Below are 17369 nucleotides of genomic sequence, written 5' to 3' on the forward strand. Positions count from 1 at the left end.
CCATTACACTGCCCCTTACCACCCAAGGGTGCTACATGCCATTACACTGCCCCTCACCTCCCAAGGTTGCTACATGCCATTACACTGCCCCTCACCACCCAAGGCTGTTAAGGCCATTACACTGTCCCCACACCACCCAAGGGTGCTAAATGCCATTACACTGCCCCTCACCACCCAAGGGTGCTAAATGCCACTACACTGCCCCTCACCACCCAAGGGTGCTAAATGCCATTACACTGCCCCTCACCATCCAAGGGTGCTAAATCCCATTACACTGCCCCTCACCACCCAAGGGTGCTAATTGCCATGACACTGCCCCTCACCACCCAAGGGTGTTAAGGCCATTACACTGCCCCCTCACCAACAAAGGGTGCTAAATGCCATTACACTGCCCCTCACCACCCAAGGGTGCTAAATGCCATTACACTGCTTCTCACTACCCAAGGGCGATAAGGCCATTAGACTGCCCCCTCACCACCCAAGGGTGCTAAATCCATTACACTGCCCCTCACCACCCAAGGGTGCTAAATACCGTTACACTGCCCTTCACCACCCAAGGGTGCTCAATACCATTACACTGCCCCTCACCGCCCAAGGGCGTTAAGGCCATTCATTACACAGCCCCCTCACCACCGAAGGGTGCTAAATGCCATTACACTGCCCCTCACCACCCAAGGTGCTAAATACCATTACACTGCCCCTCACCGCCAAAGGGCGTTAAGGCCATTCATTACACAACCCCCTCACCACCCAAGGGTGCTAAATGCCATTATACTGCCCCTCACCACCCAAGCGTGCTAAATGCCACTACACTGCCCCTCACCACCCAAGGGTGCTAAATCCCATTTCACTGCCCCTCACCACCCAAGGGTGCTAAATGCCATTACACTGCCCCTCACCACCCACGGGTGTTAAGGCCATTACACTGCCCACTCACCACCCAAGGGTGCTAAATCCCATGACACTGCCGCTCACCACCCAAGGGTGTTAAGGCCATTACACTGCCCCTCACCACCCAAGGGTGCTAATTGCCATGACACTGCCCCTCACCACCCAAGGGTGCTAAATGCCATTACACTGCCCCTGACCACCCAAGGGTGCTAAATGCCATTACACTGCCCCTCACCACCCAAGGGTGTTAAGGCCATTCATTACACAGCCCCCTCACCACCCAAGGGTGCTAAGTGCCATTACACTGCCCCTCACCACCCAAGGGAGCTAAATGTCCTTACACTGCCCCTCACCACCCAAGGGGGCTAAATGCCATTACACTACCCCTCACCACCCAAGGGTGGTAAGGCATTACACTGCCCCTCACCGCCCAAGGGCATTAAGGCCATTCATTACACTGTCCCCTCACCACCCAAGGGTGCTAAATGCCACTACACTGCCCCTCACCACCCAAGATTGCTAAGGCCATTACACTGCCCTTCACCACCCAAGGGTGCTAAGGCCATTACACTGCCTTTCACCACTCAAGGGTGCTAAATACCACTACACAACCCCTCACCACCCAAGAGTGCTAAAGCCAATATACTGCCCCTCACCACCCTAGGGTGCTAAATGCCATTTACCAAGGGTGTTGAGGCCATTCGACTGCAGCATCCTCCAAGGTTGTTGGACACATTAAGACCAGTGGTTCTTAACCTGTGGTCGGGGGACCCCTGGGGGTCCGCAAGGCTTTTTCTGGGGGTCCACCACTATTTTACTTAATTAAATAATTTAAAAATGATCAATTCAAATTAAGAAACGATATACAAATAGAGAAGCTAAATTAAACATTGCATATCTTTTCCAAATTTGATTGTGAATTAAAGTAAATATTACAATATTTGGGTATGTGTTTGGTGTATACATAATTTTGTATTCTCGTGCATTGTTTTGAAGTTCAAATCATAGACATTGTTTAGGCTGGGGGTCTCTGCCCACCAATAATGATTCAATGGGGGTCCCTGGATTCCAATAGTGATTCAGTGGGGTCCACAGCAAGTCAAAAGGTTAAAACGTACTGCATTAGACTGCTCCCCATTACCCAAGGTGCTTGCTGCTACTATATTGCTCCTCAACACACCGGGCCTCTCGCTGCTATTGGACAGTTCTTCATGATGTCAGGGGGGTAGATTCTATTAAGCTAATAATCGAGATGTGAGCTGAGCTGTAGGTTCACTCAATCAGCCTACAGAGCATCAAACTGTGGCATCTTTACCTTTTTTTACTCCTAACTCCGGTTTTCCAACCCAGTCTAACCAGTGCACCCCTGATCTCACCCTCTGATGCTTATGACCACTTTCAACTTTCAAAGTGTTTCTAGAACCCACAATTATTTCTGCAATAGGCCTGGTTTCCTAAGATTAGAAACCCATAAACTCATTAAACCAATACAACATGATTGATATAAAGTAATACAAGCTTATCAAGACACAAATACAATTATAAACAGATACCTAGGACACCGCATATGAAATATATAAATTAATAGTTTTATAAAGAGCAAGCAGACACAGACGTTTTATTGGTGAGATATGAATTTCATCTGGACATCAACAGAACAAACTCCTGATTACCTTTCTCAATTGAATTAGGGAACCTTTATGTGCCTGTAAGTCGTCCCTGGCCTATGGTGTGCCAGAGTAGAGTCAAAATAGACGTTTTTGTGTTTAAACCACGGAAGCAATGTGATGCAGACCTAGCAAGACAATCTCTCATAGAATATGACAATGGCCCCTTCACGGTTAGTCTACAGCTGAAATAAAATGAGGTCGAAGCTGGGCATGGTGAGAAACATTAAGATACCCAGCTCTTAATGGTGGAGCAAAATGGGGGGGGGTGGCTTGAAGAAGTGACAATGGTATAATGCAGTATTGGGACTTAACCAAATTTTAATTGGAACGTTGGACTGGATTGTCTTTAGGGCAGCATTAAGGCTGTTGATAAAAATATTAAACATAAATAGAGCTGAAGTACAGTACTGGGGAACTCCCCTTAAAATACCAAAGTCCTTTTTAAGTTTTCCACCCAAACCATATTGGATACAAGCCTCAGTACCCAGATGGGGAGAGGACCAACTCTATCAGAAGTGAGTCGAACCCCATTGTCTTCAAAATGTCAATCAATCTCGGTTTATCCACCAAATCAAAAACACTTTTTAAATAAAATACTAAATAGACAATCTGGTTTTTAAGGTACACATTTTTCATACTAACGACTGTCAGCCAAAATAATAGGGCGACTGTATGCATTCCCTAATGGAAGCCTGGTTGAGGCTTAGTGAAGATGCTTTGTTCCTCAGCCCACTGCTGGCACCTCTGAAAGAAGTTTCCCCAATTTTTTCCAAGGCAATCCAGGAAAGATACTGATGATAGTTCACTGGGTCTGAGACTCACCTTTTTGTATATGGAGACTGCTTCAAGCTCTGCTCCAGAACCCTGATTTAAAACCCAACCTAAATATGGAACTAGGTATTATTAGTATAAAGCCAGACCAAAACACTAGACAGCTACAATAAAAATCCCCCTGCACCTTATCAAGGCCACACACTTCCCCTTGCTTCAGGGAATCTAGAGTTCACCCAACTCCAGGTGGGACAAATGGTTTTAAACTGCAAAGGCTATCAAACTCCAGGTACATTATAACTTCAATGGCATACCGTGCCTGCCTGAAAATGTGGCACCCATGTCTCCCCTGTATGTTAGATGCCTGCCACCCTTCTACACAATTAGGGCCACCTCTTGCAAGTTAAAACACTACATAAATGCAACGATCACAAATACATCAATATCATGCACTGACCTTTAGTTACAGGATCTAAGTGAAGTTCAAGTAACCAGACCAGATGTTCATCAGAAGAATAATGCCATGCCCGAAAACTGTTCGATACCCCCCAGTAGCTACATGAGGGCCTGATCTAGGGTCATTCCCTGGCTAATACCCAGGCAAGCATCTGCAAGGTAGATGAATCTTCCTAAACAGCCAATACCCTTGTTTATTGTTGGAGAGGTACATCTAATGCTATGGAAGGGGGTCCTGACAACTTCCCACAACCAAAGAGAAGAGGTTTTACTGCTCTGAAGTATGCATGGATCGAATATATCCCTATGATCAGGTTAGAATGGTGGTGGTGTCATTCAGCAGGACGTCATTGAGATGTGAGGCTTCAGAGCAGGGAACGTAACTGTGGAAAAACACATTGCATTGTCATTTGTAACCTGTCTATTCTCTCAGATGGAAACTAGTTTATGGGACAAGCACTTTCTGGTCAGAAAGGCAATGACTGATTATAGTGCAGACTTCGTCAAAGGACACTGTCCTTGCCCAAGGTCCATATATATGGGTTAGTGGGCTCCCTGTTGAACACCAATGCAGTTTGACAAATGAATGCCTTGCACGGTGAACACTGTGACCATCAAAGGACTTACCGGAGTGTTTTAGCGTTGGGCACTGTCCCTGGCCGGTTCATTTCGAGATCTCGGCGACTGTACAAGAAAAAAGTGATAGAAAAAGTTGTTGGACCATTTGCTTACAAGTAACACAACTTCTGTTTAATGGTTCCTCACTGCACGCATTGCACACTCAAGTGGATGTCGCTGGTATCATGTCAGCAATCTAGAAAACTAATATCTCATCTTTACAATTATGCCCTCCCATGGCTGGTCCAAAGCCTTCTTAATCCCTTTTGAGGATATCCCAGTTTTTCTGTAACCCTGTAGTGGACCCAAATGCAGCTAATCCCTGAATGAACAATCTGCAGCAGATCCCAGTCTGGTGCAAGAATGATGTTGTACAAAGAACGTATGTGACACGTAAGTCGTTCTGTTACTATACCAGTCATCACTTCACCGATTCCAAACTATGAAGAAGTGAAAGAGTGTATGTGATCCCAGGGGTTGCAGAGCACTGCTTTACTTTTGTGGATACCAACTCTAGGAACACATTCAAACATTAGAGCTTGAAGGTAACATGTAGGTAGCCATGTGGCTGCTTTGAACATACTGCAAAAGATGTCCATACAATGTTTACATGATAACAAAATAAAAATTTAAAAAGAAACCAAAATCGCATCATCCTGTCCTTTTACATTTCATTTCCACGCTATCTCCACCCAACGTTATAGAAAGAGGTTACGTCAGTGAGGTGGGACTGCGCGCGCACCTAAAAAGTGTGATATTTTTCCCCTACTCTGAAAAAAAAGATAAGTTTAGTAGGCAGGAGGATGGAGATTTTGGAAAAGTGACACTCAGATCACAAGCATAATTAATCACATTATCTGCCAGTTTACTTTAACTTTTGCAATACAAAAACAATATTTATTAGAGTAATTAGATCAAGTATAAATTTGCTTTAAATTATTTGAGTTTATAATGTATTTCAAAGTGGAATGACAGGACCCAGGTCAGACAGGAAAGTTGAAGACCAGGAAAGATCCACACTTTGCAGTGAGTACCGCGACAGGAATCTTAGACTGGCCCTAGAGGTACATTCACCGCAACAAAGTCATTATTTCTGCTTCGCCACTGAATATGACTGACAATCTACTGGATGAAGGCGTAGGGTAAACCAGTACTTTCCCTGAAAGAGTATGAGTCCCCAGGGAAGCCAAAGGGGTTTGTTGCTCAACAAGCCACCTACCACTAGGCTATGCTACCAGAATGTATGACGTTACAACGCATACATTTACAACGCATGCCTTTACAACGCAGTTTTTACATCGCAACATCCTTTACAACGCATTCTTTTACATCGCATGCCATTACATCGCATTTTAAGAAACTACCTTTACAACGCATTCCATTACATCGCATTATACCTTTACAACGCATACCATTACAATGCATACCATTACATCACATTTAAGGTAAGTGTTGGATAGCGTAGGGGTAATTATTACTATTCTAATTCCAGTGAGGGCAACAGTAGGGTAGTTGTTGGATAGTGTAGGGGTAAAAATTACTATTCTAACTCCAGTGAGTGCAACAGTAGGGTAAGTGTTGGATACTATGCGTTGTAATGGTATGCATTGTAATGACTTGCGATGTAATGCCTGCGTTGTAGTGACATGCATTGTTATGACATGCGTTGTAATGACATGCGTTGTAGTGACATGCGATGTAATGGCTGCGTTGTAATAACATGCGATGTAAAGGATGTTGCGATGTAATGATTGCGATGTAATGACTGCGTTGTAAAGGTTATTTCCCATGCTACCAACATCCACCGCCCTGCTCCTATTCTCCCCACTTATTGATCATCACCCACTTCTGTTGTTCTTATTTCTTTCCTCTTTTTTGAGGGATTTCAGCAACTGTTAGCACATTCAACCATTACTTTTCTCGTGAATTGCGTTTCTTCTTTTCTACCGAGAAACCGTTGTTCTGGACTAACTACATTTATTTAATTTAAATAACACATCTTTTATTATTTTTTAGGATTTCTCAGCATGGCTATGGATCCAGCCCTATTGGGCATGTTGAACATGCCGTATAGATATTTTTTACTACAGCTTTTGGTTGCTCCCTTGTTTGCTTTGGAAACTTGCATGAGATTTCAGCTAGACTTTTCAGTTCTGGGACAGCACCAATCTCTGTTAAAAGTCTGCTCATTCACATACAAGCATCGCTTGCATACACGGAAGCAATATCTCAGTAAGCAGATCAATTGCACCGGTACTTCCATCTTGTGAATACATATGCCTCAACATCTCCATTAATGATAAACCACTATGCTCCCTACACACGATATATCATCCACCAGGTGACAACCTGGCCTTCACCGAACACTTCATGGACCTGGTTTCAACAAACACCGGGCGCCAAAATACCCAAATATTCCTTGGCGACTTCAATCTACATTGGAACGACCACAAGGATGCAGCGGTCAATAGCCTCAAAAATTTCTTAGAAGACCTAGACCTCACCCAAAGCTGCAATAGCCCCACACACGACAAAGGCTCAATTTTGGATTTAATAATCTCTAAAAGAGATTGCATTCAGCTAGATTCGATCCAACCATGTGACTGGTCTGACCACCACATCATCACCTTTTTTATCAAGGAAATAGCTAAACCGATCTCTGTGCAATCTACAAGACCTAAAATTTGGAAAAGAGACATCAAAAAATCAACCCCACTACTTTTCCATCCTCCAGCTACAACCTACTTCTGCCCCCCATGGGATCTTCAGAAGTCCATGTCCTCACCAATCACTGCCTTAATTCTATGACCAGGATAATAAATGAGGTAGCCCCCCTGCAATTGAAGAGAGCCTCCATTAAGGACTCCAAGCCTTGGTACAATGGAATGCTCAACGAAGACAGACGCTCTCTCCGAGCCACGGAATGTACCTGGGGGTCAACTCAGCCAATCACCTAAATACACTAAGGAAAAAGAGAAACGCTTATTTCAGAAAGATCAAGTGCACTAAAGCAGAATTCTTTAGACACCAACTAGACCAGGCAAGAAATCGTCCCAAAAAACTCTTTGAACTCATCAAATCCCAATCTAAAGACCCTGCTCAACGTCCACAACACATAGATTGCCAGCAACCCAACTGTGAAGAATTCTCCGCCTTCTTCACCATGAAGATAGACAATATTAAGACGGACCTTCTGAATGATTTAATCCTACACACGGGACAGCACAAGAAGACCCCCCCCCCAAAAAGGCCAATGGCACCGCACCATTTCCCATCACAGCCTAGCCTAAAAAATGAGGCCGACTAGTCATCCTTTTCGACATATTCCGAAGAAGCCATTGGTAAAATACCTGGGGTCATGAACCCTGCCAATCACTTCTCCGATCCCCTACCCGCTAACGCGGTTAAATCCCTTACCCCACTTCTGCTGCCTCTCTGGACTAAGATCATAAACAGTTCACTTCAACAAGGCTGCATTCCGGACACCCTCAAAGTGGGCCAGGTCTCACCCATTCTTAAGAAGCCCTTGGCCGACCCCACGGATCTAAATAATTATCGGCCTATTTCCAACATCCCTACACTGGCCAAACTCCTGGAAAAATGTGTACTCCAGCAACTGACAAAGCATATCGACCATTTTGACCTGCTTAATAAATTGCAATCAGGCTTCCGTGCAGGTCACAGTACAGAATCAGCCATGACACATATAATTGATGACGCGTTACAAATCCTGGATCAGAATGGATCATGCCTTCTCATCTTGTTGGACCTATCCTCAGCTTTTGATACGGTCAAACACGAGAATCTATTGGACCTGCTGAAGAACGGAATGGGTCTATCAGATTCAGTGTTAAACTGGTTCACCTCATTTCTCCATAATCGAACACAATAATTCAGGGTCAACAACTCCATGTCTAAACCTGTCCCAGTAACATTAGGAGTACCGCAAGGGTCTGCTCTATCCCTGACTTTGTTCAACATTTTCATGGAACCCCTCACCGAAATTCTTCAAGCCTCTAACGTGCAATATCACATGTACGCTGACGACACTCAATTATACCTCAAGATCCACACCCTAGATGATATCAAACTGCTCAACACAACGCTTGGGAATACCCAGTTATGGCTGGCAAAAAACCATCTCAAACTAAATGCCTTAAAAACCGAGTTCCTGCTTATAGCTCCACCCGCCCAAGTCCCTTTAATGCAAGAGTGGTTAAAACACCTTACGGCACTCAACGTCCACCCAATCATCGTTGACTCAGCGAAATCTCTGGGAATAACTCTCGACTGTAACCTCAGTATGCAAAAACATATCAGTAACGCTACTAAGGGAGCCAACTACCAGATAAACACACTGAGGAAGCTGAAACCCTTCCTGCCTACCAAGGACTTTAAGCAAGCAGTTCAAGCACTTGTCATCCCCAGAGTCGAGTATGGTAGTGTCTCTCTCTGCGGCCTACCCAAGGCAACCACAGCACCATTAAGAGCCACAATCAATGCTGCAGCGAGACTCATCACTGGTTCTAAAAGAAATGCACACATCACACCGGACCTCAAATCCCAGAATTGGCTACCCCTGGAAGCCCGAATTCACTTGAAGATAGCGTGTATGACGCATAAAGCCATACACCACGAAACACCCAGATACCTATCATAGAAGTTAACAATCTCCGGAGGGTTCAGATCCTCTAGAAGTGCGGAAAACCTAATTCTAAAACCACAGATATTCAACAAGAAAAAAACATACAACCGTACTTTCTCAGAGATGGCACCAAGAATTTGGAATGCTCTACCACCTGAAACCAGACTTAACACCTCTTTTGCATCCTTCAAAAAGGAAGTAAAATCAATTCTCATGGCTAAATTCACTTGAGTACTGACCATTGATGGCTTGTGATCTGCCATAGTGTTACCATTACCCGGACTATGACAAGGGTCCAGCGAAGTTTTGGACATCCCATCTTATTGTTTCCCTGACTCAAGGGGATAGAGGCCCGCTGTACTTGATCACTTTGTTTTGCATTATGTTTTTCTGTATAGATGTTACAATTTCCCTTTGATTTATGTATAAAAACTCTATTTGGCTGTTAAGCGCTCTGATACCTGCAAGGGTCTTGTTCGCGCTCTATAAAACCTTTCAAATAAATACGAAGAAGGAGGGCTTTCTCGGAAGAAATTGTTAAATTCACCCTGATTCGATTCTGCACCGACACTGGTAAAGGGAGGGAAGATGTTGTTATGAGCAAAGCCACTTGTTACCTGTCTGGGGGTTTGTTCCACAGGCCAAGGTCCTCCAATTACCAGATCAAAGGGTCCAGATTCCTTTCTCATAGAGGCATTAGTACCTCCAGGAGAAAACAGGTTCAGCCGCAAGACTGTGTACCAATGCGGTGTTACAGCCTAGGGTCAGTAAGGTCTTAGAAAGATCTGCAAACCTCAACAAAGTCGCTGTGATCAGAGGACAAGCTTGGCTTCAGCTAGGGTGGATACTGGTTGTCTGTATTAGAAGGCCCAAATGGAATACCGAATCCAGCTCATTCCTTAAAAAAGTGACTTCTCCTCTCAAGACCAACCACAGATCAATAAAAAAGCACAATCATGGGTGCCAATTCAATTTGTAAAAGGATAAATGTGGAGCCTGGAGTTTTGCTCAGATGCACGCTGCCTGCACTATCAAAGGGTTGGGTGCTAAATACCAAGGCAGTGTAGTCTCTATACAACACCATTTCTCTTTCTCTTTGTTCATTTTTACCCTTTTTGTGTTTTTCTCTCTTGCTCTGGATCAAAGTCTGTTGTGGAAAAATAAGTGCTGATCCCCAACAATGAGTGCCGGTGGGCCCCACCTGCAATCACCGATTCAAATTAAGCTCTGTGTCAGTTGATCCAGTATAGACGGTGGAGTCATTGTTGCATTTACTGCTGGTTCCAACACCGGGGGAGATTTTGGCTTAAAGTTATTTATCAAAGGGTATACAGCAAGGTACTTTAAAGCCCTAACTCTGGAAGTGAACTAAAACAGTTCTTCTCCAGCCTTCCCAGCCACAGTGTAAAGAGCCCTTCACCAAACATCTCACCCAATATTTGCGAGTCCTCCTCCTTGTAGTCCCCGACGACAAGAGCCCGGGGGCTCGGTATTACACCCTACAGGGTACAAATATTGGAGCACAGATACCTTGACGATGGATGGGGGATATAAGGAGTACCCAGCATGTTCCTTCAGCAATCATTAATTACAAGAGAATCAGAAATACTGCACAAAAGCAGTGTTCAATGTATAGAAATAAAATTTATGACTTGTGCTTGTATCCACTTCTTTTTCCTGTGAGTATTCTAGAGGATGAGTGAGTGCAGAAGGTAGGGGTGGTGCCAGGGAGGGCGCGCTTGAAGATGCTTTGGGAATGAGCTTAAAGACTGGTTTTGATAATGATGGATACCGATGTGTTGCACTGGAGTCTAATTTAATGTCACTGGTTGTAGATTAAACCAGAAGACACACAGTCCAGCACATTTTGTTTTTCACTTCAGAGGGCATTCCGTTCCCCAGAGATATCTTATCTTACCCTCGACACATTTGTGACTTGCCCAGTACAGAAGCAGTGATGAACTTTCAAGAATGTTGAGAGCCCAGTGACTTTGGTGCCAACATTTCAATTGCGAGGAGAGGCCAACTCATATGATATCACACACGGTTTCCTGAAACCAAAAGCTGTAGTGAAAAATATCTATATCATGTTCAACATATGCCCAACAGGGACAGATCCATAGCAATTTTTTTTAAATAGCCAGCATATTGGGCACTCTTAGTTCAAACCCTTCTCTGCTCCAACAACTCCTTCAACTATGGCTTCCCTGACAGTGGCAACATGTTATAATCACGATTGAGAAACAGTACACTCCGAAAACAACGAGACACCCTCCACGACAAGAGGGGGCTTCCCCTGGGTATTAACTGGGTGTCGGTGAGAGATCTCACAGAGAGTTTCAACAAACAGTTTCATTTGCATTTGTTTTTTATGGATATAAAATAGATACAAGTTTCAGAAAACAGTGAACTTTGAATTCATTAAATGTGCAATATTGGCATTAACACAGAATCCTAAACAAATTGCAAATTAACAATGCAACCTCCATTTCCTATATTCCAGGGTGGACGGTGGTGAGAGGATGCCTCGGGGTGGAGGCAGGTGCATAGGTGAGCACGCTAGAACGAAGGCGTGTGGATACAAGGAAAAACAAGCTTTATAGGGAGCCAGATCAGAGGACTCTGGAGTGTTCCTAGGGCAGCCCCTTTGAGCCAAAGTGGCCTGAATGTAAGGAACAGTCAGAAATCTACAGTGACTTGTTCTTGTCATTTATTTAGGGATTCACACAATACTATTTTGGTTTTTAAATAATTCTGACTGCTCCGAATACTCATACTGACTACTGCAAAACTGCTCACCCAAAAATATCAGAGGCCATGTACGCGAGGTTGCTGGAGCAGAACAGCTCTTCTGGCCCCATATATTTCCTTCCAGGAGAATCTCTGGGACAACAAGTTTATATGTTGTGTTTAGGGCTCTCGGTTTTACTGTATTTATTTTTTTGACTTTTTCGTCTGTATTTGCCCATATTTATTTTTTGCTCATTTTATCTGTATTTATCCATATTTATTTGGGGTTTTTTGAAAAAAATGAAGCTGAAACTAGTATATTTCCGCATGTATTTAACCTATAAATTTGCACTCATGCTTAAATGCCTGAGAGATTTCAATGATATAAAAACCCACAGATGATATATCAATGCACTTATATAAAAACATACACATATCAGTATAAACCATGTGCATATCTACTGCTGTTCCTTTCTTTTTTCACCCCTTTGCGTGTTAATCTGCACAGCTATCCGCGTGGCAGCCATGTCCAACAGAATTTAGAATCCCTCAAAAAACAACCCACTTTCCGTTTTTATCCACATTTAAAAATAGAAACAGACAGGAAAATAAATGGGTTTCGGTCTTAGTTTAGCTGTAAAAATCCATAAAAAACAGAAAACAGGGAGCTTCATTTATGTTATGTTATAGGGATTTGTAAAGTGTGACTCGACCCCTGAGGGGTATCCAGGTGCTGGAGCAAGTGTGAAAGTTGTCTGCTGGGTTCTTAGCTGAAAAGCCAGTGCTTCAGCATCTTGCGGAATTCCAGAAGCAAGGAGTCCCTTGTGTGTAGAGGGAGATTGTGCCATATATTGGGTGTGAAGTAAGAGAAGGCTAGGTCTTCTGTTCGGCTTATGTGGATGGTGGGTGCCTGCAAGAGAGAGAGCGAGGCAGAGCGGCGGTGTCTAGTGGGCTGGTGGAAGTGGTAGGCTGGTGCAATGCTGTACAGTGCCTCGTATGTGTGTGTGAGGAGTTTAAATTGGCAGCGCTTGTGTATCGGCAGCCAGTCGAGATCACTGAGGTGAGGCGTGATGTGGGTGTGACGTGGGAGGTACAGGACTAGTCTACCAGTGGAGTACTGAATAGTCTGAAGATGGTGAAGGAGGTGGTTGGGGATTCCAGTATAGAGTGTGTTGCCATAGTTAAGTGTGCTGGTGACTAGGGCTTGAGTGACGGTATGCCTGGTGCACCTGAGAAATCAATATGAAGATTTTCTTTAAGGATGTGTAGCATGTGGAAGCAGGAGGAGCTAACTGCATTCACCTGTGCAGCCATGTTGAGTTTGTCATCTGTTACCCAGGTTACATGCGTGGTTAGAGGGTGATGGTTTTGGACCGAGCTCCGGTGGCTACCAGGTGGAGTTCTTGTTCTCGAAGTTCAGATCTTTTGTCTTGTCCGTTTCAGGCAGTTGGTTCTCATCCATTCTGCTATGTGGATCATACATTCGGTGAAGTTGGATCTGGTAGTGAGAGACTTGTCTGACTTAGAAGGGATGAGCTGGGCATCATCAGCATAGGAGACGATGAAGATGCTGTGAGATTTGATGATGTCAGCGAGTGGTATCATGTAAATGTTGAACAGGGTTGGGTTGAGGGATGATCCTTGATGAACCCTGCAGATCAGGTCCTTAGGCTCTGATGTGTAGACGGGTTGTCTAACTCCTTGTGAGGAAGGATCATTTCCATTTGAAGGCTGGACCTTGGATGTCTGTAGCATGTAAACTTTTGATGAGGATGGATTGTGACACAGTGTCGAATGAAGCTGAGATTTCCAGGAGTATGAGAAATGTGGTTTAATCTTGGGTCTATAAAGGATGCGGATCTCATCTGTGTCTGCAATGAGGGCTTTCTACGTACTATGATTGCTATGAAAGCTGGATAGGTTATGGTCGAGAGGACTGTGGAGCTCCAGGTGATTGGTGAGTTGTTGGTTGATCGCTTTCTCTATCACCTTTGCTGGGTATGGTAGTAGGGAGATGGGTCAGAAGTTACTCAGTTCATTGGGGTCAACCAATGTTTTTTTAAGAAGGGCTGTGACTGCACTATGCTTCCACTACTCAAGGACAGTTGTGGACTCGAAGGAGGAGTTGTGGGTGAGGAATTTGCTAATCAGAGGTCCTCCAAGGTTGTAGATATGGTGTGAATATGGGTCATTGGAGTACCTGGAGAGAACGGTCTTCATGACTGAGGTGGTTTCTTCCGCTGCTAGTGTTCTCTAGTTGGTTAGGTGTCTATCCAAGTGGTAGGCGTGCAGTTTGCTGATGATGTCCTCAGGGCTTGGTTGATTTTAGGAGTCATGGGAGATATGAAAACAAGTTACTTACCTGTAACTACAGTTATCCAGTATTGGTATCTTTCATAGATTCACATGCCTGAATCACTCCGCGTCGCCGAGGCGGGAGTCTCGGTAGATAAAAAAGTAGTGCCAAAAAATAATTAGTAGTAGTAGTAGTAGTAGGCCCAAAGAGAAAAGGCCCTAAGGCCTATATCTTAGAAGCCTATCTACCTTGTTATGTAAAATAACCCAAGAATTGGTAGCAACCAATCAGACATCAGCACCCTTCTAGAACCCTCTCAGCAGAGCCAGCTCTCCTCAGATTTTCCTAGCACGAGTGGGAAGCTTATATCCCAAACATAGAGAACTGACTCTGCGGGGAGGAGGGTGGGTGCATGTGAATCTATGAAAGATACCAATACTGGATAACTGTAGTTACAGGTAAGTAACTTGTTTTCTTATCCAGTATTGGGGTATCTTTCATAGATTCACATGCCTGAATCAGAGTAGCAAGCAGTATGCTAAGCATACAGTCGTTTGCGGATGGTGGGAGACTATTGCTGATACACTCCCAATTACGCCCGCAACTTGATAAGTAGAAGGCATAAGATGTTTTCTGTTAAAATTCAAACATCTATCTTACATAAAGAAAAGACAATGTAGCTTAAAATATAGCAATTATAAACAGTAAATTGAAGAAACATATATAAATATCTGACCTTAGTTTAACAGATGCTGAAGGACGGCTTGTCCTACCGCTGTATCCTCCTGCAGAGTAGATTGCAGACAGTAGTGCTTCGTGAATGTGTGAACATTCCTCCACGTTGCAGCATGACAAATATTCTCCAAGGATACTCCTGCGAACAATGCAGTAGATGCTGCCATAGTTCTAGTAGAATGCGCCTTGACCTTTCTTTGTAATGGTTTATTGGCTTTATCATGACAAAAATGAATTGTAGAAGCCAACCATCTGGCTATAGTCGCTTTAGTCACAGCAGACCCAAGTGTAGCTTGACCATAAGCTACAAGCAATTGATTGGACCGCCTGATGTCCTTCGTCCTTTGCAAGTAAAATTTCAGACAGCGTTTTATATCCAGTGAATGCAACGCTCGCTCAGCTGGAGTGGCTGGATTTGGGAAGAAAACCTTTAGTTTCACTGGCTCATTTAAGTGGAACTGAGTCGGAACTTTAGGGATGAATCGTGGATTTGTCCTGAGAGTAACAAAGTCTTTGGAGAACTGCAAAAAGGGTTCTGAGATGGTGAACGCTTGAATCTCACTGACTCTTCGAGCCGATGTAAGAGCCAAAAGAATAGCTACCTTCCATGTTAAAAATTTTAGCTCAGCCTTGTGGATAGGTTCAAAAGGGCTTTTCATCAATTGAGCTAGAACTGTGTTCAACTCCCACTCTGGAGGAGGTGCACGAATTGGTGGAAAAACGCGGAATAGCCCCTTCATAAATTGTTTTATTAATGAAGAGGAACAGAGCGAAGGTTTAGAGGTACTCTTCCTGAATCTTGATAGAGCCGCAAGATGAACTTTAATTGATGAAAATGCAAGTCCCGATTTGGCTAGGGATAACAAATAAGGAAGGATCTGCTCTACTGGAGCTTGTAAAGGATGGACATCCTTCCCCTCGCACCAATGACAAAATCGTTTCCACTTCAAACGATAAGTTTTTAAAGTACTTTGTGCGCGTGACTTAGATAGAATCTCACGGCATTCCTGTGAAATGGTTAGATCTTTGTATTCTAGGAAATCAGGAGCCATGCGTGCAAGTGCAGCGACTGTGGATCTGGATGGAGTATTTGACCCCTTTCCCTTGTCAACATCGTCATTGTTGGTATTAGACGGATGGAGCTGTGAGCTAGAAGAAGCAGCTCCTGGAACCAATATTGCCTTGGCCAACGGGGTGCAATCAGGATGAGGCGGCAATGTTCCATCTTCACTTTGCGGATCACTTTCGCAATTAGTGGTATCGGGGGAAAAGCGTACGCACAAAGCCCTGACCATCTCATGGACAGGGCATTTCCTCTTGATCCCTGTTGAGGGAATCTGCTTGCGTAATAGCGGCATTTCTTGTTTTCCCTTGTAGCAAACAAATCCAGTGCCGGTTTGCCCCATGACTGAAAAATTTCGTCTAGTTGCTTCTGCTCTATCTCCCATTCGTGACAGCCTGCCAGGGATCTGCTTAGGTTGTCGGCCAACGTGTTGTGAAGGCCCCTGACGTGCTCTGCTCGTAAGGATATCTTGTGTGTTGTAAGCCATTCCCATAGTTCCTGAGCTTCCTGCGAAAGGGACAGTGACCTCGTTCCTCCCTGTTTGTTGACGTAATACATGCTGGTAGTGTTGTCCGTTTGGACCAGCACTGAGGCCCCTGCAATCCTCGGGAGGAACGCCTGCAGAGTGAGAAAAATGGCGCGAAGCTCCAGTCTGTTGATATGTTGTTGGCGGTATTCCTGGGACCATCGTCCCTGAAACTGTAGATCTTGGAGATGTCCTCCCCACCCCTCCATGGAGGCGTCTGTTGTTACCACGAATTCTGGAGGAGATGTTAGAAAAGAAAGGCCCAAAGTCAGGTTTTCCATCCGTGACCACCAATGCAGAGAGACTCTCATGTGAGGTGTTATCCTGATGGAGTCGTTGAACGACCCCAAGGCCTGTTTCCATTGTAGATGTAACTGTTCCTGCAGAGGTCTCATTCGGAGCCTTGCTAAAGGTACAAGATTTATAGTTGAAGAACACATCCCCAGCAGAGACGCAAACCTCCGGACAGAAACTGACTTTCTTCTTGCGATTGAAAGTGCTAGCTTTTGTAAACGAAGTTGACGTTCCTCTGACAAGAATGCCTTGCATTGTTTGGTGTCCAGCATTGCTCCCAGAAACTGAATTCTCTGTAGAGGGAGCAGTTGAGATTTGCTGTTGTTGAGAGTGAGGCCTAAGTTTGAGAATAGACTTAGGCATGCTGAAACTGCCTCTACGGTAGTCTGCTTCGAAGGGCCTTTGAGCAGCCAGTCGTCCAGGTACGGAAATACCTGTATTCCCTGTGACCTTAGAGTCGCTGCTACTGGTGCAAGACACTTTGTAAAAATTCTTGGAGCAGATTTCAGTCCGAACGGAAGGACTTTGAACTGATAGTGGACGCCAGCCACTACAAATCGCAGGTACTTGCGATGCTTGGGAAGGATAGGAATGTGGAAGTACGCGTCCTCCATGTCCAGAGAAGCCATAAAATCCCCCTTGTTTAGGCAGCTCAACACTTCGGCCAGTGTAAC

The 17369-nt window shown here is 44.4% G+C and overlaps 1 protein-coding gene across 8 annotated transcripts in view; it reads right to left on the bottom strand.

The window, feature by feature from the left end:
* The window catches only part of NDRG4 (NDRG family member 4), an 885840-nt gene that overhangs the window by 112254 nt on the left and 756217 nt on the right, over positions 1–17369 (bottom strand). For all 8 annotated transcript variants that reach the window (XM_085637547.1, XM_085637545.1, XM_085637548.1 and 5 more), the window contains one exon: positions 4416–4472. In XM_085637547.1, the coding sequence (XP_085493673.1) occupies positions 4416–4472 (57 nt within the window). The remainder of the gene's footprint in view (positions 1–4415; positions 4473–17369) is intronic.

Source organism: Triturus cristatus, chromosome 12 (genome assembly GCF_964204655.1).
Source record: "Triturus cristatus chromosome 12, aTriCri1.1, whole genome shotgun sequence".
Lineage (NCBI taxonomy): Eukaryota > Metazoa > Chordata > Amphibia > Caudata > Salamandridae > Triturus > Triturus cristatus.